The following is a 23,795-nucleotide window of genomic DNA, read 5'->3' as shown; positions in this document are numbered from 1 at the left end:
CAGATTCAGTCCTGGGTATCACAAAAGTTCCCCTTTCTGCTTCAGTATTTCTTGGTAACATATGGTGGCAATCCTAAAGATAAAACTACCTAAATAAGCTCAGTTTATACCAAAGATGCCTGCTATATGTGAAGTGGTGTGATTACGGAGTTGTACTAGCAGATCTCCCTGGCATAAATACGACCACACTGGCAAAATGTCATTGACGATGAGAGTATGTAGCTATGGACAAGCAAAGGTGGCACCTTTGTAGATCACAGTCCACATTTTTTGGGTTTTTTTTTTATTTATTTTTTGTTTTTTAAGGATAAACCCAAGCCTCTTTGATAAGCCAAATTTTTCTACCTCTGGCACAGCTTTAGGAATGTCTCAAGCATTGTTACTCTTCACCAGAAAAGCACTCTGTATTTGAAGCCTAAAAGACTTTACAGCTGCTTATAATTTTACAATCACAAGAAAATACGTTTAAAGAGTCCTACCTGTGTTTTGTAGCTCCATGGCACACAGACATGCTCAAGGCTTTCCCAGCTGATTTAGTCTTACACATTCCTAAAAGCCTCCCAGTTTTGGAGCCCACCACCTTCCCATGTTAACAATAAGTTTATTTGAGGTCTCTGCAGACACTAGTACCTTTAATAATATTTTTCCCTCTCTCTAATCTGAATATTTTCCACAGTAATTAAAGGCAGTAATTTCTTGTCCTACTGCAGACAGAGAGAACAGACTCATCTATTCTGACGTGTAATAATCTTAAATAAAAACCGTACATGTATTTGAAGATTACCACATTTCTCCATTCCTCCCTCCAATCTTGTTTCAGGTAAACAACCTGATTTCTTTCAACCTGTCCTCACCATGAGCTTTTGGGACTGATGATCATTCTTGCTCCTTCTCAGGATATTTTGTTATTGCTCAGCAGTTGCTGAGCAGTGTCAGGGCTCTTCTCTCTCTTTGTCATGCTGCCCTACCAGCAAGGAGGCTGGGACTGCACAAGAAGTTAGGAGGGGACACAGCTGGGACAGCTGACCCCAACTGGGCAGGGCCATATCCCATGCTATATGGCATAGAGCTCAACAGTAAAAACTGGGGGGAAGAGAAAAGGGGCGACATTTGACATTCTGACATCTCTCTTCCCAAGTAGCCGTCGCACATGACGTAGCCCCACTGTCCTGGAGATGGCCGAACACCTGCCAGCCCATGGGAAGCAGTGAACTAACCCTTGTTTGGTTATGCTTCCAAGCATTTTTTGCTTTGCTTTGCTTCCTAAAAGGTGATCTCAAGCACAGGTTTTCTCTTGTACCCTCTGATTCTCTCCCTCTTCCCACTGGTGGGAAGGGAGTCACGTCTGCGTGGGGCTCGGCTGCCCATGGGGCTTAGTTTAATACATGCAACTTTCAGGTTTTAATGTTTTTCCTATTCCCCTGCCCGACACCTGCCATGTGCACAGACTCAAGAGCCTGAGGACCACCTGCTCCATGGCCCACCACACCTCCTAACTCCCTTCCTCAAAAGATGCTGCCTAACCAGTTGCTGCCCATACTTAACGTGGCAGGTCCATTGCTCCTCCTCATGTGTAATACCTTATACTTGTTCTGGCTGAATTTCGCTGTTGGTTGTTTTTATACTGTATGTTAAATTTGCATAGGTCATTTTGAATCACGCTTAGAACATTCAAGCATCATCCTAGATTCCTGCTCAAAGCTAAACTCAGGGAAATTTTAGCAGAAGTGACTATGTAATTTCTGAGAAGAGGGAAAAAACCTCCCACATACTATTTTGGCAGTGATTTTAACAATGTTTTAGAAATAGTAGTGGATATGATCCCACCTCTCTTACCTCCATGTTCACAAGCACCATATCCCCTGTCTGACTGCCTCTTTCTGCCATATCATCAGGCTTCTTTTTTTCCCAGCTTTGCAGGTTTCCACTGTCCCAACTTTCAGCTTCTGTGCATCTATGACCATCTTTCATTTTAGGCTCAGACCCTTTCCCCCATCTATTCAAGTTTCTCACCTTAACTGTCCTGCCCTTCTGCTTCTGCACTCCCCCATATAACACAAATTTCCCTTTTCTCTACCTACCTGACCCTTGCTTCCCTCTTAGATGAATCTCCAACTTTTGCTTCCTGTCTTTCTGTCCAGGTAATCAGAAATTCAGGACTGTCCTCTGCCCCTGGACAGCCCTTTACAAGAATAGGATTTGCTGTGTCTTTCATGCTTTTGCCTCCTCTAACCTTTGCCTTTTCTTTACTTTCTGTTTTCTGAAAACTCACATCTCTCTGCTGCATTTACCCTTTTGTCTCCCACAGACACTGAGGTCTGCAGGGCAGGGAAAAAAAAAATCTCTTATCTGGTGTGCTAAGTGCCAGAATGCCACTGGCAGCCAGTGGCTGCAATTATAGGGAAAGTCCTCGTCAGTCATTTTGGGTTCGAGAGGCAGCACACAAAGTGCAGTACACTTAAAACAGAAAGCATCTAAAGGAGGGATTTGTGTGTGTAAAGTGGTTACCATCACAGACCTTTTAATAGACTATCTACAAAAATAGGGGTTATACTAGATTGAGACAACAGAGCTGCCTCCATTCCAGCTGTTATGTGGTTACCTGGAATCCTATAAAAAACAGAACTCTTGGTTTTGCAGGAAAATGAGTGTGGAGAAGTTTGAGAGTGTGCAGCCTCAGGATCAAATACCAGGAAATAAACAAAAAAGTCTAAATGTTTTTGAGATGTAAAAAAAAACCCTAACAAACCAGTTATGCCAGTCTCATGCTTCTTGGAACAGAAATCCCTACTCCCACTATTGTTTTCCCATTGTCTTTTAATTTCTCATTCAAAAGGCTGGAACAAGAAGAGAACAAGATGTAAAAGTTCCACTTACTGATAGTCTCTGTTTTGTGAATTTAGCTGCCTCAATTGCCTTCAGGATTGAAAGTGGGCAGAAAGGACAGAAAACCAGCTTTTTCTGACCAAAGAATTTATCCTACTTGATTTCCTGCATCTGAAAGGACAGACGCTGGAGACCACAAGTTGCCTGGGGTAACTAGTGCATTGACCTGGAAGACAGGGATGAGGAGCAGGATGAAACTCCCATGTTCCAAGGGGAAATGGTTAGGGACCTGCTATAACACTTAGGCACACATAAATCCTTGGGGCCAGATGGGGTCCATGCAAAGGTGCTGAGGGAGCTGGTGGAAGTAGTCATCCATCCACTTTACATCATTTATCACCAGTTCTGGCTAACTGGGGAGGTGTCAGCTGGCTGAAAAAGTCAGTAAACATCACACCCCTGTATAAGAAGGGCTGTAGAAGGAGGATCCAGGGAACTACAGTCCTCTCAGTCTGACCTCCATGCCAGGGTAGGTCATGGAGCAGATCATCTTGGGTGCCATGACGTGATATGTATAAGGCGACCAAGTCATCATGTCCAGTCAGCATAGGTTCATGAAAGGCAGGGTTCCTTCTATGACCAGGTGACCCACTTAGTGGATGAGGGAAAGGCTGTGGATGTTGTCTACTTAGATTGTAGTAAAGCTTTTGATATCATTTCCCACAGCATTCTCCTGGAGAAACTGGATACTCATTTTTCACGGGAGTATGCTTGCTGGATGAAAAACTGGCTGGATGGCCAGGCTCAAAGAGTTATGGTGAATAGAGTTAAATCCAGTTGGCAGCCGGTCACAAGTGTTGTTCCTCAGGGCTTATTATGGGGACCAGTTCTGTTTAAGATCTTTATCAAGGATCTGCATGAGGGGATCAAATGCACCCTCAGTAAGTTTGCAGATGATACCAACCTGTGCAGGAGTGTTAATCTGCATGAGGGTAGGAAGGCTCTACAGAGGAATCCAGACAGGCTGGATCAGTGGGCTGAGGCCGGCTGTGTGAGGATCAACAAAGCCAAGTGTTAGGTCCTGCACTTTGGTCACAACATGCCCATACAACACTACAGGCTTGGGGAAGAGCGTCTGGAATGCTGCCTAGTGCAAAAAGGATCTAGAGATGTTGGTAGGCAGCAGTGTGCCCAGGTGGCCAAGGGGGCTGACAACATCCTTGCTGGTATCAGGAATGATGTGGCCAGCAGGACTAGGGAAGCAATCGTTCCCCTGTACTGGTGAGGCCGCACCGCAAGTGCTGTGTTCAGTTTTGGGCCTCTCACTACAAGAAGGACATTGAGGTGCTGGAGTGTGTCCAGAGAAGGGCGACAGGGCTGGTGAAGGGTCTGGAGCACAAGTCTTAGAAGAGATAGCTGAGGGAATTCAGGTTGTTTAACCTGGAGAACAGGACTCTGAGGGGAGACCTTATTGCTCTCTGCAACTACCTGAAAGGAGGCTGTAGGCCCCTGGGTTTTGGTTTCTTCTCCCAAGTAACAAGCCATAGGAAGAGAGCAAATGGTCTCAAGTTGTGCCAGAGGAGGTTCATATTGTAGATTAGGAAAAAAATATTCACCAAAAGGGTTGTCAAACACTGGAACAGGCTGCCCAAGGTAGTGGTTGAGTCACCATCCATGGAGATATTTAAAAGGTGGATGTGGAGCTTGGGAATGTGGTTTAGTGGTGAATTTGGCAGTGGTAGGTTAAAGGCTGGACTTGGTGTCAAGGGTCTTTCCCAACCAAAATAATTCTGTGATTCTGTGTTTTCTAAGTAAAATGATTGTTTATGTTTTGTGCTGTGATATACTTAGAAGATCCAAAGAGAGAGCAAGACCAACAGCATCAGACACTTTAATAATGAATGCACAGTTAAAAAAAAATAGTACAAACCCTACTGAACTTAATAGTTCAGGAAAACAAAATGTGAACAATGGGGGAACAATAGGAAACTGAGAAACTGGAAGACAGGATTAATTTATCAGTAAGGTTTCTGTGTGATTGAGATACTTATCAGCAATGTAACTACTTCTGTGCATTTTTTTCTTTAAACTAATGAAGATTTTTCCTTTCAATGGCTCTATCTACCCTCACTGAAGTTAACGGTTCCCAAAGAGATCTTTCAAAAGAATGATTATCATTACCATCTCATGTAGCATTGGTATGAATTACAATTATTAATTCATATTATGTTGATTAGTCTAATGGTATTTATTTTAGTTTATTCAGAGTTTTTTTTAAACTAGTTGGTTTTCCTGCTTAGACAGATTTACTTGTGTAGAGGTTTTTGTCGAGTTTCTCAGGGGTTGTTTTTACAGTTTAGGAAACACCGCGGTTATGTGGATGATGGTGTTAACTGTTCTTCTATTAGTTACTGTGAGTATTTCAGATGTAAAACAGATAATCCTGCATAAGGCCTGCTTTAACAGAAAGGGATATCAACGCCATCAAACTAGGAATACATCTCATGTTGACAGAGTATTTGTTCTTTGAATTATTTGTTTTGTAGTCCCTAAATCAGAGGCTGTATACAAGAATAATTTTAGCTAACATATTATATTCACCAAACCTCCTGGTGTAAGTGCAGTCCAATTATTGCATCTTCTTGATTTTCACCAGGGACTATTATTAAGTGCAAAGGTAGAACCTCTGGCTGAGGAGATCCACAAGCCTGAGACTGCAGAAAGGATTAGGGAGGTAGCACTATATGCTAGCCATGCTACCCATCCCACTGCATACTAGATGTTTTCAGGGACAAAACACTGAATTACATGGGTTGTTGATGTCAACCTTTACAGGCTGATTATGTATTTTTGTTTATAGAAAAAGAAATAATTGCAAATTTCATGTAGTTGCACTAGTATTCCAACATAACAATATTTAAATTCTTGTGTATGAGTTTACTGTGTTTACAAATGGTTTTCTACACACTGGAGGTGTGGAAAATCACATTTGGGGTTTACACATCATTTATACTTTTTTAGTAATATATTCTGAGAATTCATTAGGACACATGGGTGGAATATTCTCATTTAAAGTAGAATAGCTGTTAAGCAACTTTAAAATTTAATTAGAACCCTTTTCTGCATTTCATTATGAGGTTATTTCGTAATTACTCAGCAGGTCCCAGGCATTTACTAATGCAGAAGTGACAGTACATGATACTGTTGAATTATAACTGCACAGCTGGAGAAGATACTTAGAGAAATAAAGAACAGATAAACGCATCATTTAAAAAGCATCAGGGGAAAATTCAGGACTGAGCATGCCCCCCCTGCTCTTTGCATTTGTAAATAATGCTACAAAATTCAGCATGGTTTTCTGTCCTCTAATGACTTAAGGAGTCGACCAAATAAAACCCGTTGGTTCTTTCCTTATGCAACTTAGAGGATTTGGGATATTAGTACCAAGAAGAAAACTAAGCTCCTAACTAACAGAGAGATGGGTGAACTACTGTACTCACTGAGTTGAATTTAGTGCAGTGGTCAACAGGATGGGGTAGAATTGGGTTCAAAATATGCTGAAACACGGTACGTTTTTTCTTGGAAAAAACCCCACAACCTACAATTCCCTTCTGAGTAACGCCTGCATTACACAGCCTCATGAATTCTGCTGTGAAAAAATGAATTTACCATCATCACTTAAGACTGTTTAAAGAATAGGGTGTCATGTTACTACCTCTCAGAGAGATAAAGACATTATTGTTATGCAAACTTCACTTGTGCACAGAAGTACTGTTTATGTTTTAGAATTTCCGGAGATAAGAAATTAAAGGTCAATGAAACACTTATGATAAAATAGCGACTTGCTGTGCCTTCCTTTATATTTTGCTTAGGCAAATTCCAACAGGAAATACAGTGTAGACACTAAAGCCCTTCAATTTAAGCAAATCATTCCAACTATTTTTAATACCTTCAGTGGTATCTTTAATCAGTATAAATACGGAGGGTTTTTTTTTTTCATTGTTAGCTTCTACAGCTGTATTGGACTTTCTGCAATCACACTTTTTCCATGTCCTGGGCAGCTTTGAATTTCCCTTTCTCCATCTCCACATCCCTTCCACCCCCCTTTTTTTGGTGTTATTCTTTACTGCTCCTAACAATGCCATTGTTTGATGCATGGAGGAAAACAGGATATATAACACAGTAAGCTTTTTCTCACTGTGATATTCGGAGCTTCGCTTTTCAGCTTCCTTTCCTCTCTTCTGTTCTTTACTTGGCCTCTTCCTATATTTCCATCCCATTTTCCTCCTGCAGATGCTAAAGGATGCCTGTTGCTATCCGTCAGCAGAACTGCAGCTCTGACCGGGGTTTTGCATGCACTAAACCAGCATATGCAGCTCTCCAGGACCCTCCCCCTGCTTCTTTCCACCTCTGCACTATTTCCTCCAATGTACTTCTGGGAACCGATTCAAGCTAAAAACCAACCCATCAAGTGCAGAGAATTTTTAACCCAACAACAATACAGTGATGTTTTTGAACACAAAGAAGGTGGTGTGCAAGCATGAAAACAGGGGCAGGAAAGGTCTAATAGCCTCTTTAAGGGCCAAGCTGTTTCACGTAGATCTGATGCAAGTGCAGAGCTACCATCTGAAATTATTGTTAATCTTTTCAGTCAGCCAAATTCCACTTAAACCTTAAGGCACAATATGGGCACTATTTTATTAAGTGGGGTTGTTAACACAGCTTCCGCAAACTAGGACAAATCATACCAGTTTAAGCATCTTTAAGCATACCAACAACACTTGTCAGTCTGTGCCAATTCTACCAGAGTTAATGTAGCTCGCTCTGAACCTGTCCCCTATAAAGACCACACAAATTCACTTTCTGTGCCTGAAAGGCATCGAGCTACCCCAGTCATCTGAAGGATTGCAGCCTTCTTCTGTAGAATAAGCATACAAGGTCTTGCTTACAACAGTACTGTCAAAAAAACCCAAAAAAACCCCAAAACCAAATGAGCACCATTAGGTTTTGACACACAAAGTTTGGAAGTATGTCTTATAGATTGGTTCTGCTGTGAGAGAGTTCAACATAAGTTTAGCTACTGATTGCTCTGTGTGCACCACGAGCGCAACACCGAATAGAACACATGTAAAGAACATTGCTTCCTTGCCTAGAACAGTAAACTTAGTTTAAGTACATTTTTCTAAAAAAAAAAAAAAAAAAATTAAATCCAGCAAGTGGTGCTTGTATTTTAATGTTGTTTTATTTGATCTTTTGGGGTTTTTCCTCTACTTAAGTAAAGAAACATCTTGCAAAAACATACTTCCTTTGAGATACATGACCCCTTTCCTTTCCACTAACAAATTATCCTCCTCTTAACATTCTCTTATGCTCCCAGGATGAAGTCAGAAAGGCAGACACACAAGTTCCCAATATCAGACCACACAAAATCTGAGCTGACAAAAGATTAGAATGTGCCTCCATCATGGCAAAACATTTGGTTTGCTTACTTCCATCACAGAAATCTCTCTTAAACTTTTAAATCTTTGGTATAATACAACATGAACAAACTGAATGTGTTCCTCTGGAATATCTCAAGCCATTAATTAAACCAAAGACATAATATTGGATTTTTAGATTAAAAATTATTCATTTCACAAAATTACAAGTCTTCGGAATGTTGAACTGTGCATTTAAATCACTTTGTTAAGATTATCAAAACACCACCATTTTTCTTATCATGCTTTTTTGTGTATCTGCAGCTGAAAAGAAAACACATAAAGAAAGCTTCCCTCTCTGAAGAAGTGGCAACAGAGGCTGTAATATTTAGTCCCTATCTACAAGACAGTAGGAGTTCTGTAAGAGCTGGATCAATATACTGTTGAAGCATATCACATTCTGTGTCAAAAGAATAAACTATGGTTAGAAAACCATATTAAAAAATGATAGGTACGTGGCCACGCTGCATTTATACCTTTACTTCTCTCTATGCAGACCAATTAACTCTACTGACATATGGATAAATAGTACTTCGTTGTGGGTGTTCACAGTTACTTAACCTTAAAACTTTTGCACGTGTTCCCAGGGCCTAATTTTGTGATTATTATAAAGGCCAGTACAAAGATATCAAAGTAATTTGTATTTCTGTTTTTCCAGTAGGAGAAATGGAAGAATGATCACTGAATCTGTTATTTCAAATGTATTTGGGAGAATAACTGTCACCTAACTGGTATTACTTGACAGAAGAAAAACAGACTTGTGTGTGTGTGTGTGTGTGTGTGTATGTGTGTGTGTGTGTGATGACTAGTCACCTACCATCACCAAGACTAGAGACAGTAGATACAGTAATTTTCTGGAGATAGAGGATTATTTCATACTGTTCTGTCTTATTTTACACTAAAATATGGATACTAGAAAAATTCTGATATCAGAAAATACTTCTGATACTAGAAAATACTAGGACCACAAATAAAAGCTAAAGCGGTTACTAAAAACAACATGCAGCATCAATCTCACATCCTTTCACGAACAGCAATAGACCCTACAGGTAAGGCATCAGTTTTTCCCCTATTTTGGCTTTGCCTGGACTATTAAATGTTTATCACATCACAGCATTTAACAACTGATGCCTGTTAGCTTTGTATCTGACCACTTGCGAAACAAAAACCTACTTCAGTGTTCTTGCATACCTCAATATATATTTTATGTATAAAACATTATATATATATTATATAACATATATATATATATATATATATATAACATTTAATTTGTATAGGCCCTTGCTGTGCATATGCTTGGCAGCTCAAGGATATTTTTCCATCAATATTTGCATTCAGATAACCGATCTGTAAGCAAAAGGTCGTGGTCAATACGCAAGAGTTTTCACAAAAGGGCATCTACCGAATTATTATTTGAAGGCTTTAAATTAAAAGTAGATCCTCAGTTATACTTTCTATTTAATGGCATTTTCTAGTTCGGAGAAGCTGTATGATAGCAATTACACTAATAGCTTGTTACTAGGGGGCATGTGCTTAGACAACCAGTGCTGGGGCCGTTTTCCTTTACGATTAATGCCAGATTTGTGGTTTAATAGCAACAATGCCTGCCCATAATTTATATATAGTACACATCTGTTAAATGATAATTGTACTGTAATTGTAAGTATTAAAAGAAATTGTCCTAAGCGCAGAAGAGTCAGTTGTGAATATTTAGCTTGTCATTACATTTATTTCCCAAATGCAGCTAGTGGAATAAAACATTTCCTCTTAATTATCGTAAGTCACACTCTCTTCCATCACAGATTCTTTGAACATGTGTATATTGTTTTTTTCAAATCCAAAAGAATGTTTTGTGAAGGTTGTGATTCTGACAGTACTTTAAAAGTGAGACCAGATCATCACCTGCTGCAGATAATGCTGCCATTTCCTCATACTCATGCTGTAATTGTCAACATAATTAAAGAAAGCCCCTGACTCTGTATGCAGAAATAATAATGTGCATTTTTGGTTTTTGTTGTTGTTGTTTGTTTGTTGTGGGGGTTTTTTTCTTTGTTTGGTTTGATTTTGTTTGGGTTTTTTTCACCTGTAACACTGGCTGTTCTCATCCAGGGACAGAGCTCAAAACTTCCGAGGATGCAAACACAAAGTGACTTAACATGTCAGGGTGTTCTATACTGGCAGAGCGAATAGCGTGGGCTCTCTGTGCAGCCTGTGCAAGGAGTTAAGTGCTTCTAAAAGGCTAAATCGCTGGGCAAGGAGATGCTCATTTAGCAAGTAAGAAGCATTAAGTACTGAATGTCTCCCAGCTCCCACGTCCACCTATAGATAAGGTGCTTAACAGAGCTGAAAATTAGATGCTCTCAGCCACTTGGGTTGAAATTTGTACTGCTCTTTGAGTAGCCAAGGAACTGAGGGAAATTTCTTTTCCGTTTACAGCAACAACCCTGTGATAGCTACCTCAGGGAAAAAGGGAAATACCCTTGTCCTGAAAGGCCTCAAATCTCTAACTCCTTCTATGAATATCTCTCTCAGTTCAACCAGCTCCATTCACGTTTCTGCTCCGTGGTATATTAATGACGGTATTCAGGAAGTCTGCATTTTGCACTTTTTCATATTATTTGTTGAAATCAAAGACAGTTTTGTCCTTGAAAATAGACTAAAAGTTAGATTTTTTTTTTCCATAATTCATCTGCCACAAAACAATGGGATGTAGTATTATCTAGTCAAACACGTTAAGTTCTCCCACCAGGAACACTCCCAGTGTAATAAAATATATTCAACAGTGTTAAAGCCAGCATTAGCTGTGACTTGTATTACAATACAAAGCCTATGATACATCCTTTCTCCTAAGTAACTTACAGGTTACACAGGTAATACAGCTACAAAAAGGTGGTTGATTCATGAGCAGATGATAAGAAAAGCTCTGAAGGACCTGACGTCCATAAAGACAAAAGCCCTAAAGATGGAAATGCTGAGTGCACTCCTGGATGCAGTGATCCTGACATTGTGCTATTTTAAATACACAGAGAAGTGATCAAGTTAAATAACTTCTCTGAGCTTTGGGAGATCTGACTGTGGCTTATGTGGGGATCTACTTGGATCCAATAGGACACTGCCGAGAAAGGCAGAAAGATCCAGGGCAGTGGGTTGCTCTTCGGAATAACATCTTTGAATCATAGAAATGCTGGACAGGTGCAGAAAACCAAGCTGGCATGGCAGGACACCAGCAAGGATGGGCAGACAACCCCTGACTGAGCTGAGATGTGAAAAAGAAAGTACACAGAGGGAAATTCAGGAAGATATAGGGATTCCATAGGGATGAGAAGGGCAACAAGTGGGACTTCTGTAAGAAATCGGGAGCAGAAGGAACACTGATGAAAGCAGGGCTCACTGTTCAGTGGGTGAGGGGACCTGCTGACAAGGACATGGGGAATACAAGTACTTGGTGCATTTGGGTTTTTTTCTTTACCTTGTTTTTCACTGGTTAAGGTCTGCTTTCTAGGCTTCCATATACCTGAGCCTACTAAAAGTACACAGGAAGGTCACACAACCTACAGCATGGGACAGGACAAGGAGTGCAATGACCCTGAACAGAAGACCATGTTACATCAGGTGGCTCAGTGACCCACACCACATATAGAATCATAGAATGTGTAAGGCTGGAAGGGATCTACGGAGTTCATCTATCCAACCTCCCTGCAGTAACCAGCGACATCTTCACTACATCAGGTTGCTCAGAACCCCATCAAGCCTGACCTTGAATGTCTCCAGGGATGGGGCCTCCACTATCTCTCTGGGCAACCTGTTCCAGTGATCTACCACCCTCATATTGAAGAACTTTTTCCTAATATACAACCTAAATCTACCCTTCTTGAGTTTAAAACCATTACCCCTTCTCCTACTGCTGCATGCCCTCATGAACAGTTCTTCCCCAGCTTTCTTATAAGCACCTTTTAAGTACTGGAAGGCTGCTATAAAGACCCTCTGGAGTCTTCTCCAAGATGAACAAGCCCACCTCTCTCAGCCTGTCTTTGTAGGAGAGGTGCTCCAGCCCTGTGATCATTTTTGTGGCCCTCCTATGGACACACTCCAACAGAAGTCCATGTCCTTCTTGTGTTGAGGGCTCCAAAGCTGGACACAGTACTCCAGGTGAGGTCTCCCCAGAGCAGAATAGAAGGATAAAATCACCTCTCTCATTCTGCAGGCCACAATTCTTTTGATACAGCCCAGGATACGGTTGGCCTTCTGAGCTGCAGATGCACAATGGTGGCTCATGTCCAGCTTCTCATCCACAGGTACTCCCACGTCCTTTTTCTCCGGCCTGCCTTCAAGCACATCATCTCCTAACCTGTTGTCCTGGTTTTGGTCAGGATGGAGTTAAATTCATTTGTAACAGCGGATGGAATGCTGTGTTTGGGAGTTAAAATGGGAGCAGTGCTGATAACACCCTGATGTTTCTAGTTGCTGTCAGACAGTCAAGTACTTTCTCAGCTCTTCATGAGAAAGGAGGGGCGAAGCCAGGACAGGTGACCGAACTGACCAAAGAGAGTATTCCACACCAGTTACGTCCTGCCCAGGATATCGGGGGCTGACGGGAGGAAGGCCTGGGGCGGCTCCGGGACGCGCGGTTCTTGGAGGACGGTCGGGTTCTGGGACGGCTCTGGGTGGCACGGCCTGAGCTGTGTGGTTTGGTGAGAAACTGCATTGTGTATCAACAGCTTCATATATTTTTGCTTTGAAGTCCTGTTAGCATTGTGATATTGTATCTTTCTGTTATCTTAGTAAACTATCCTTATCCCAACCCACGGGCCTCTTAATTTATTGGTTTTGGGGTTATTTGCCCCTTCCTCTTCCTTTTCCCTTCCCTTACTTCTCCCCCCCCCCCCCCCCCTTCCCTTTAACCTGCTCTTTTCCTTTAAGGAACAGGCAGCTGCGTGGATCTCGGCTCTCAGCTGGGGTGAAACCACGACACCTGTATGAATAACACGGATTCTCTCAACCCAGGTGCAGGAGCCTGTACTTGGCTTTGTTGGACCTCATGAAGTTCACCTGGGCCCACTTCTCCAGCCTGTCCAGGTCCCTCTGGATGGCATCCCATCCCTCTGGCACATTAACCTCACCACCCAGCTTCGCATCATCAGCAAATTTGCTGAGGGCGCACTCAATCCCACTATCAATATCATTAAGAAATATATTAAACAGCCCCAGTCCCAGCACAGACCCCTGAGGAACTCTGCTTGTCAGCATCTTCCATCTGGACTTGGAGCCATTGACCACCACCCTCTGAATGTGACCATCCAGCCAATTCCTTATCCACTGAACAATCAACCCATCAAATCCAAATCTCTCCCACTTAGAGAGAAGGATGCTGTGGGGGACACTGTCAAAGACCTTGCAGAAATCCAGACTGATGACATCTGTAGCTCTTCCCTTGTCTACTGATGCAGTCGCTTTATTGTAGAAAGCCACTGGATTGGTCAGGCAGGACTTGCCCCTAGTAAAGCCATGCTGCCTGTCACAAATCACGTCCCTGTCCTTCATGTGCCTCAGCATAGCTTCTAGGAGGATCTGTTTCATGATCTTCCCAGGCACAGAGGTGAAGCTGACGTGGCAGTAGTTCCCAGGGTCCTCCTTCCCACCCTTTTAAAAAATGGCCATGATGTTTCCTCTCTTCCAGTCACTAGGGACTACACTTGGCCACCATGACTTTTCAAATATCATATTTTCATTATGGAGAGTGGCTTGGCAACTACATCAGGCAATTCCTTCAGGACACTGGGATACATCTCATTAGGTGCCATGGACTTGTGTATGTTCAAGTTCCTCAGGTGGTCACAAACCTTGTCTTCACTTAGAGTGGGCAGGACTTTGTCTCACAGGTCTCCATCTTGTGGGCCCTCAACCCGAGAGCAGTGAGGACAGATGTCACCAGTGAAGACTGAGTCAAAAAAGTTGTTGAGAACCTCAGCCTTTTCCTCATCTGTTGTCACCAGTTCTCCACTGTGGCTCATCAGTGGGGGGGTACACTTTCTTTAACCTTCCTTTCCGGTTCCTGTACCTGTAAGAAGTCTCAGTTAACCTGAGCAGTACAGGCCTGTGCTGGGCATGCCCAGCATGGTGTTCAGCATGCAGTGGGCTGCACAAATCCCATGGCCACAAGAGAAGTTCAGGAGGGATATGGTGCCAGAGGAGCCAGTGGGCTGCTCCCGCTTGGTAGCAGGTTATGCCACCTGCATGGCCTTGCCTTTATCCAAAGAAGTTAGTTCTAATAACTAGCATTTTAAGTGGCACTTATCAGGGTCTGAGTATCTTTCTTACTGAGGTCATACACACCAGAACCTCCTTGTGAAAATGGAATACTTCAGCTTGCAGGAACACACCGCTCTTCATGGGACCAAGGCAGGGTCCTGCTGAGGGTGCTGGGTATCAGGAGGTTCCTGATGACTGGAAAAAGGCAAGTGACACATCCATCTTCAGGAAGGATCCAGAGGACTACTGAGTAGTCAGCCTCGGTCCCAGAGGTTAGAGCAGATCCTTCCTGAATCCGTAGCTGGGTGTGTGAAGTGAGTGATTGGGAGCAGCAAGTCACATCAGTCCAACCTGATTCCCTCTAACATGAGGTTTCTGCTTACGTAGTTAAAGGGCAAACTGTAAAGGTGCTACCAGGTGGGGAGAGGCTGGGAAGCAGTCAGTGCTAGACGACCAGTGCAGACACATGGACTTGAGAGAAAATGACTTAACAAAGGCAAATGCAAAGTCCTTCATCTTAGCAGAAATAACTGCATGCAACAGTACAGGTTGGGGGACAGCTAGTTGGGTAAGACCTGTGTGCCTTGGTGGGCAGGTTGAACTGAAGGCAGCAGTATGACCTTGCACTGGTGACAGGCAGCCGCATGCTAACCAGAGCTGCAACCAGGTCCAGGAAAAGAAGCCGCTGCCTTCTTTCAGTGCTTGTGAGACTGTGGATTACCCTGTCCTATTTAGAGCTCCCTAGCAGAAGAAAGCCACTGACACAGTGAAGCAGGTGACCAGCAGATGACTGCCAAGGTGTTCAGGGACCTGAAGCACGTGCCACCACTCCCTGGAGAGGATGAGAACTGGGTTTGTTCAGCCTTGTGAGAGGGCTAAGGATCACAGGGAGGACAAATTCTGACAGCAACACACTGCAGTTTTGCACTGTTAGAAAACCCAGTGTAAAAAGGGAAAAAAAATCCTTAAGGAAAAGAAAGATTAAAAAGTGACACACCGATACTGCTATATATAAATGTAGATGAGAAGATGATTTGTAGGAAACTTCTACCTCCTCTCTGAATTAAAAAGAGTTGCAATGTCAGGCTGCCCTTAACCTCTCATTTGCTGTCATTACTGTTGCCATTCTGTTCCTTCTAGGCCCATAATGTAGAGAACTGGATCTGAAATGAGAGGTACTATTTACATTTTAAAGACCTTCTTGACCTTTCTTTCCAGGTAAACACATTTACGTTTGCTCACCACCAGAAAACTCAAAAGTACTGCACTATAAATCACTCCCCCTGCACCTGTAACAAAAAGCTTGAAGTTACTATCTTTTTAATCTAAACAGTAGTGCTTGACATAATCACAGCAAGACATTAAGTATCAGGGTTTTATATTTACAACCAGATGTTATATTTACTCTTCTACCTAGTCATGTTCCATACTCAGCTACCTGCTATGACCTGAAATACGTACTTCTCTTCCTGAGCAGCCACCCTACTGGAGCAGTGCAGCTTACCATTTAATCAACCCTTTAAGATTCCTGATTATTTAAAACAAGAAGGAAGTTGCTGGGTTATGATGACACGCATCGTTGCGGCCAAACTTGTATCCAGTAGGATTAGGCTAGTCCTCAAGCTGTTTTCCCAGCCTAGTTTGTTTGGAAACCTGCCACATTCTTCGGTCTAGCCACTGCCTTGTTCCAGTTTGAGAGTGAATACCTTTAAAGGAAGTAGGGCTCAGCAAATTTTCCAAGAACTTTGCTGTTTTTTCTCCTAGCTTGCCTTAGTGACAGCACTTTTAAATAGGATATCCTGGTGCTGGCATTGCCACAGCCAATTTATTGTTTTCATTCTCATTAGTAACAGTAAGAATGGCAGGAAAAGCAAACTTTCATCATTGATATACAACATCCAAGTGATTCTGTGAGAACATGGTAGGCTTCATGCTTTAAAAGTAAATGAGCTGAAAGTTTCCATTGTGATCAGCAATGAAAAAAATGGAGGATTTTTTCCCCATTGACATGAAAACAGTCCTGAAGAGTAAAGCCCCTGAGTCTGCATGCAGTCAGATACAACACAGGAGAAGTCTACCTAAGGAGCTGAAAGACTGTCAGCAAGGAAAATTCAACAAGGGAAAAAAAAAAAAAAGTGAGCTCATAAAATAGCTTGGGGAGGACAGGAAAAGCAGGAACTGCCTTCTACTAGGAGCCTACATGTGAGAGCAACAGTGGCTGCCTTGATTAATTGCCTTCAGCAGCTCACTAGAGGAAGCCTGTGGCACTCCCCAGCAGGAGTGTGGCTGTACCTCTGCTCCATCTAGATCACCACCTCGGTCACCTGGGGTTGCAGCCCATCCTCTGCATCCAGGCTGTCAGAGCCCCGACTACCTGAAGGACTGTGACACCCACCCCTGCTTGGCACGCACAGGCAATGCACACAGAGCACAAAAGCGTTCAGGCTGGTAACAGGAAATGTGCTTCTGAGAGCCATTCAAGTGAGAAAAGCCTGAACCCGTGACTGATACATAGTCACACACGCCACTTTCTGTTTCACATGCAGCTCTTAACTAAAGCACACTTCCTCAAAATCACCTTACATCATTCATTCCCTCGTCTGAAAACACTATGTGTTACTTTTCATTAATTCTGAAAGCTTAAGCACAGGTCTGCAGTCATTGCACACCAGAAAATTGCACTGAAATTTCTACAGAGCAGTCGAGGCCCAAACAGCCCGTAGTACTGAGACGTACCTTCCTGCTTGCACTGGGGAACTGGCACAGGAATAGCCAGCCCTCCAGGCAATCTCAGACGAATAACGATGCCCTAAGGTGGGCAGTGGGGCTGGTGGTGGTGGTGGAAGAGGACAGAAGGCAGAAAGCTATTTTAGCAGACATGAATAAACCTTAACACAAATGCAGAAAAAGAGGGGTAGATGTGACCTCAGCTGAAATGAAGAGGACTGAGTCCACATTCTGGATGGCATTCCTCTTGCTTTCCCAAGTAGAATAAATTCCAATTTTCCATTGGATTGTGCTGAAAACAGTGTGTCCTGGTCTCGGCTGGGATGGAGTTAGTTTCTTTTCCAGCAGCGGATGAAATGCTGTTTGGGAGTCAGGGTGAGGGCAGTGCTGACAGCACCCTGATGTTTCCAGTTGTCCAGCAATCAAGGACTTCTCAGGTGTTCCTATTTCCCTACTAACAGGAAGGGAGGGGACACAGCCAGGACTGGTGACCCAAACTGGCCAAAAGGGGTATTCCATGCCAATTAAGTCATGATCAGCATAAAGGGGGCCTGGTGGGAGGAGAAGCAGGTAGCTCCAGGACACACAGTTTTGGGGATGGTCTGGTTTTTTGGGACAGCTCTGGGCTGCACCTGAATTGTGTGGTTTGGTGAGAAACTGCATTGTGTATCACCAGGTTCATGTATCTTGCTGTAAAGTCCAGTTATCATTGTTATATCTACCTTTCTGCTACTCCAGTAAACCATCCTTATCCCAACCCATGAGGTTTTGGTTCCTTGGTTTTGGGTTTTTTTTTCCCCTTTCCCTTCCCACTCCCCACCACTCCCTCCCCAACTTCTTCCCCCCCAACTCCCTTTTAAAGAACAAGCGGCTGCTCGGCTCTCAGCTGGGGCAAAACCACAACAATGTTGATAAAAGAGATGCTTTTGTAACCTATTAAACTGCCTTCACCTCAACCCAGGAGTTCTCACATTCACTCTTCCGACTCTCAACCTGGTCCTGCCATGGGGGCAGTAAGCGAGCAGCTGTGAGGGGCTTAGCTGTGGGCCGGAGTTAAACCATGACAGACTCCTAGCTGTATGGCCCTAACAAAGGGAGTTTCTGTAACTCATCACAAAAAAGACCCTTTTCCACAAAACAGCACTAAAGGTTTACAGCCAGCTGTATTACCATTTACAGGGATTACATGAGATACGAAGCTGTGTCAGCTTCCTACTAACAGTTTTTTGTTCTGAAACTAAAGATCCAGCTTTATAGGTTCCACAAAGGCAAAAACTTTTGCTGTTACAAGTTCTAAATGATGCACACAACCCAACAGCCTCAGAGAATACACACAAAGCTGACTCACGGGGTTATGGTTTGCTCAGGTTCTCTTCACACTGATAGACAGGAGTAAAGTAAAAGGCCACAGGAATTTATGCATTTATAAACTATATAAAATACAGCCTAAAAAACCCTCATGCCTTAAGCCTGAAGATTCCCCTGTCCTCCACCTTCCCCCATTTTTACCTCACTTAGCAAATTTCCTCTAGTTTTCCTTAGGTCACCTGGGGTCTCAATTGATGCTTCTGAATCGGGGACAGGACAGTAGGGCAATACTGACAGGCTATTGCAGCGATTCCCATTAGTCAGACAGATGTTGTTCGCAGAGAGAAAACGCTCCAAAGAAAGACAATGGCAGTCCAATTGGAAATCTTTCTCCTGGCTACCAATTTTACATTATTTGCAAACACAATCACCACTGTGCAGGCTTCTATCATTGGTCTGCTACCCTTGGCAGAATTTAAATTCTCCTCCTTTCAAAGAAACACAAAAGATAAGGAAAAAAAAGATGGGTGGAAGGAAAAGGAAGAGCGAAATATCACAAATTACTTAGGATGCTCTATACACTCAGCAAGGTGTACACTTTTCTTCTGAAGTGACTGAACAGCTTCTACCATAGCAATAAGTTTATTTTTATACATTCTGAAAGCAGAAAGTAAAAAAGTAAACAATCAAAATTAAAACCAACATGAAATACATATACAACAGGTTTGTAGCACAACAGTTTGACTGGTCTGTCAAGCTAAGTTAATGAGTAAGGTTGTCTGTGGATTCAAAACTATCAGCAATGATTAACATTACATGACAAAAAAACAGACTCCCCACATTTTATAATAATTTTTCTGTTAATAAAATATTCAAAATTATTTGGCTTTTAGTTTGATTTTTAAAATATACAGTTTTTAATACCATTTATCTACAGGGTTGGGTTTTAGAAGAAAACATTTGGAAGAAAATATTTCATTTCTTTACACTTCAGGATCTCACACACTGAGCATTTGAGTTTTCAGGCTGGCATAGTCAGAAGTGTCTGCACTGCAACAGTAATTCTTTGTTTAAATTTACTCAACCGCTTTCCTTCAAGCAAAATGACTGACTGTCTCCCATAGCTACCTTCTAAAATCAGGTAAGCAACCATCCTTGAGAATGTATATCAACTGGATTGTTGTTCCTTGTTATCCATTTCACATCAAATTCTTCTACTCCAGATCAGCAATCGAGGACACAATGGATTTTGCACAATGAAAATGATACATGAGTATTTTAAAATCAAGACAGAAATATGTGAAAGCTTATTTTGATACTACCACCATAAGAAAGAAACTTCTAAGTTTTGCTCCAACAAGTCATCTCCTCCTCTCACTTTTCTATTTGTCCTGATAAAAGACATACCACTTAACTTTAAATTTTAAACTTTGAACAGTCCTTCAGGAGAAACCAGACTTAAATGTTGTCTGCAAGTTTGCACAGTTTATTTATTCAAACGTTTCTTCAACTGTTCTAGATGACTTGCATCAGCATCCTGGAGAATTAGTACAGTGGCTTTAGACTGCAGTGGATTAAACTCTATTGTCATCAAACAACAAAGGTCTATCAGTTGTTTCTGACATTTCTCTAAACCATCCTTAAGCTGCAGACGTGAAGTTGGATCCTTTTTCAGCCTATTCATTTCAGGCACTGAAAAGCCAATCAAACTTGTTAGAATATCATCAGCAAAATCTACTTCAAGATAAGCTGAACCATCAGAAATTTTTGCCTTTATACCCCAAGACCCATTGCTGCTTGTGAGGTTTCCAGTGAGAGTAACAATAAAACACTTCACTTTCAAAGTTGTAACAGTTTCTAAGTTCTTTGCAAGGAGAAGAGAAATATACGTGAAAGGTGGAGAATCTAAATCTGAACATGCCTGTAACGCTCTGCAAGGAAAGGTCTGTGAATCTGCTTCTGGATCTGTTTCTGAGAAAAATACAGGATCATCATTTAAGAGCCTGCTGCCAGAAGTGTGCTGGGACTGACATCTGCTCTCATTTAGGCGTGTATTATTCTGCCTTTCTTCAGGAAGGTTTTCCAAAGAAAAATCTGCAGAACTGCAGGTCTGATGTACACTCTTGGGCTGTGAAAAACCGTTCATATTATTTCCATTTCCATCAAATACCGTTCTTCCAAAAGTATTTTTCTTGCTGATAGTCTCTACAGGCTTATCTGTTCCATTCACATTATCTTTTCCACAAATGCCATTTGAAGATGAATTGCAGGAGCTACTAGGTGCACGTGGAAGCCTCTCAGTAATTAAATCTATGTTTCTGCTCATAACCACTGGTGGTACTTCGTCCAACTCTCTTTGCATCTCTTCTTCCAGAATAAAGTCATCTTCTAAAGGAAAGTCATTCAAAAGACCATCAGCATATGCGACGGGAGGTGAAACTTGTTCATCTGAGAGAGGCAAAGGACTTCCAGATTCCCACCGAGAACTATTTCCCCTCAGTGAACCTGAGGCCGTGCGAGAAGTGTTGCTTCTACTGCAGTACCCACTCTCTAAAGACGTTTCATTGTTTAAAGCAGGTTCATTATTCTCATCAAGACTGGCCAAAAGCTCTTCATCCGAAGGGCCTAGAGATTGTTCTGCTTCACCCACGGGCCTTGAAACCACTTGGTCGTGACCTGCTTGTCCAACTGAATTAAGGTGTTCGGTTTCTCCGATTAATCTCGCCAGGACCCTCTCCTGCGAGTACTCCTCCAAGAGAGCATCCACTTCACCCCCCAACAGCTTCACGTTTTCTGGTTTAAGCAGAAGGACTCCAAGACTATAGGCAGTATTACCTTGTACAGTCATTTTTGTGCCAGGAGGAAGATTACTGTGGAGGACAGGCACTGGTTGATACTCCATGCCCTGAATTTGATGTACCCCATCAGTCAGTTGAAGCATCAGCATTCGAGTAGGCTTTGCTTCCCAGGGCTTCTGGAATGTCTGAGTACTGGCTGTTACTTCTTCATTTACAGTACTTTTTCCTCTTATCTTCTGCAACTGGGAATATGCTGGCTGGCTAACGTCAACCAGTGAATCAATCTGTATGGAGTAGAAGCCTGACAACACTCCTTTGGTAGCATCTAAGATGCAGTTGGGCAAAATGGGATATTCCAAATCTCTTAGATCAGTAAGAAGCCATTGCTCAAATACCTCCTTGTTAATCTGAGCTTGACTTAAGTTACTACCACTATTTTCTTCCTGGATCCAACTAATACAGGCTTCCAGCCACGTCAAAGGAACTTTAACATGCCAGGTGGATGAAAGCCAAGTTTCTACTCTTGCTGCAATGTTAGATGCAGACATTTTCTTTTAAGTGGAGTGAATTCCCTAGAACAAAATTCAAAAAGACATACTTACTCTTCTGACAAAAGGTAAAGTTTTGACATGTCTTTTGCTCAGGTTATATAGAAATTTGGTCTCAATTCAAAAGTTCAGCTATTCTAAGTGTGACAACATAGAAGCAATTTGAATTAATACCACTTATACGGACGCTAAAAATAAGCAGGCATTTTGAATATTTAAAGTTTCTATCAGCATGAAAAGTATGTGCAGTTTACTTATCATGAAGTATCACAAAAGTATGGAGCCTTTCACCAGCAAGCCTGCTTGGTGACTTCTCCTTTTCTGTTGATTTAACTAGGACCATAGTACCGAAATCCTTTTGTTGTGGATGAAAAAAAGTAACATACAAAAAAAGGCGGTAGGTTATTATATACAGTGTCCTCTTTGGTTTGGTTTATTTCTGTGGATGAGGCTGTTAACACACAGTTTACTTTAGAAATTGACCTGAGAAGTTAATCTCCCCTTTCATGAGCACAGTTATAAAATGAAGTCAGAGGTCCCCATCTACAACAGAAACAAGCTGGGATATGCCAGCACTTGTATCACAGGGGAGGCTTTTACACTCCAACTGGGTAAAAGCTTTGTACCTGAAAATGAAAACTTATCTTGAAAGATCACTTTTACCTAGTCACCCTGTCCAGGGTTTGGCTGCAATAAAATCTTGCCAATCATCTCAGGAACATCAGTAGCTAATGAGTTCTAGCTTCTTGTCATTTTAGGAAGTAGCTATGAACAAATGGAATAAAATAACATGAGTTAGAAAGGACTTACAATGAGCACCTAGTCCAACTGCCTGACCACTTCAGAACCAAACAAAAGGTAAAGCAAGGTATTAAGGGCATTGTCCAAAAGCTTCTTAAACACTGACAGGCATGGAGCATAAGCCACCTCTCTAGGAAGCCTGTTCTAGTGTTTGACTACTCTCACAGTAAAGTGCTTCTTAATGTCCAGTCTAAACCTTCCCTGACGCAGCTTTGAGCCACTCCTGAGTGTACTGCCACTGGATCCCAAGAAGCAGAGCTCAGCACCTCCCTGCCCATGTCCCCTCCTCAGGAGGCTTCTCAACCTCCTTCTCTCAAAACTAGACAAACCCAGAGTCCTCAACTGCTCCTCACAGGATATGCTTTCCAGCCCTTCCACCAGTTCTGTTGTCCTCCTCTGGATGCATTCAAGGACCTTCACATTTTGGGGCCCAGAACTGCACATAGTACTTAAGTCCACACCAACACTAAATACAGGGAGATAATAGTCTCTCTTGACCATCTGCTCATGCTGTGCTTGATGTACATTGAGATGCAGTTTCCTCTCCTGGTTGCCAGGGCACACTGCTGACTCACACTGAGCCCACTGCATCCACAGATCTCTTTCTGCAGTGCTGCTCTTCAGAGCCCATTTCCCAGTTTATACTTTGTTTCGGCATTACTCCACCCCAGGTGCAGAATCCGGCATTCAGATTTGTCAAATTGCATCCTATTAAGCGTTATGTAATGCTCCAACCTATCCAGATCCCTCTGCGAGGCCTCCTGTCCCACAACACAGTCAACAGAACCTCCCACCTTGGCATCATCAGCGAACTTCCCAACGGTGCACTCAACTCCTGCATCCAGACCACTGATACGGGTAATAGAGAAACATCAGGCTGCCTAACGGCATCCGGAACCTGCTTAACCCTCAGAAAGGATGACCAAGGAGCTCAACCTCCCTGCAGAGAGCAACGGAAGGGTTCCCGTAAGAACAGTCAAGAAACACCGGGCTGGTCTGGGTCCTGCGGCAAACACCCACCGTGCCTACACGTTCCCCTCAGAGCCCCGTCCCACAGA

The 23,795-nt window shown here is 42.5% G+C and overlaps 1 protein-coding gene across 1 annotated transcript; it reads right to left on the bottom strand.

The window, feature by feature from the left end:
• Positions 1-20,076: 20,076 nt before the first annotated feature.
• On the bottom strand, positions 20,077-21,936 carry RMI1 (RecQ mediated genome instability 1; the record flags this gene model as incomplete). The annotated part of the gene is made up of 1 exon (XM_084278867.1): positions 20,077-21,936. The coding sequence occupies one exon, from the start codon at positions 21,934-21,936 to the stop codon at positions 20,077-20,079; it is 1,860 nt and encodes a 619-aa protein (XP_084134993.1).
• Between the last annotated feature and the right edge of the window lie 1,859 nt (positions 21,937-23,795).

This window comes from Gallinula chloropus (genome assembly GCF_964237585.1).
Source record: "Gallinula chloropus genome assembly, chromosome: Z".
Lineage (NCBI taxonomy): Eukaryota > Metazoa > Chordata > Aves > Gruiformes > Rallidae > Gallinula > Gallinula chloropus.
Note: the sequence above shows the minus strand (reverse complement) of the source record. Positions and strands in the feature narration are given on the sequence as shown.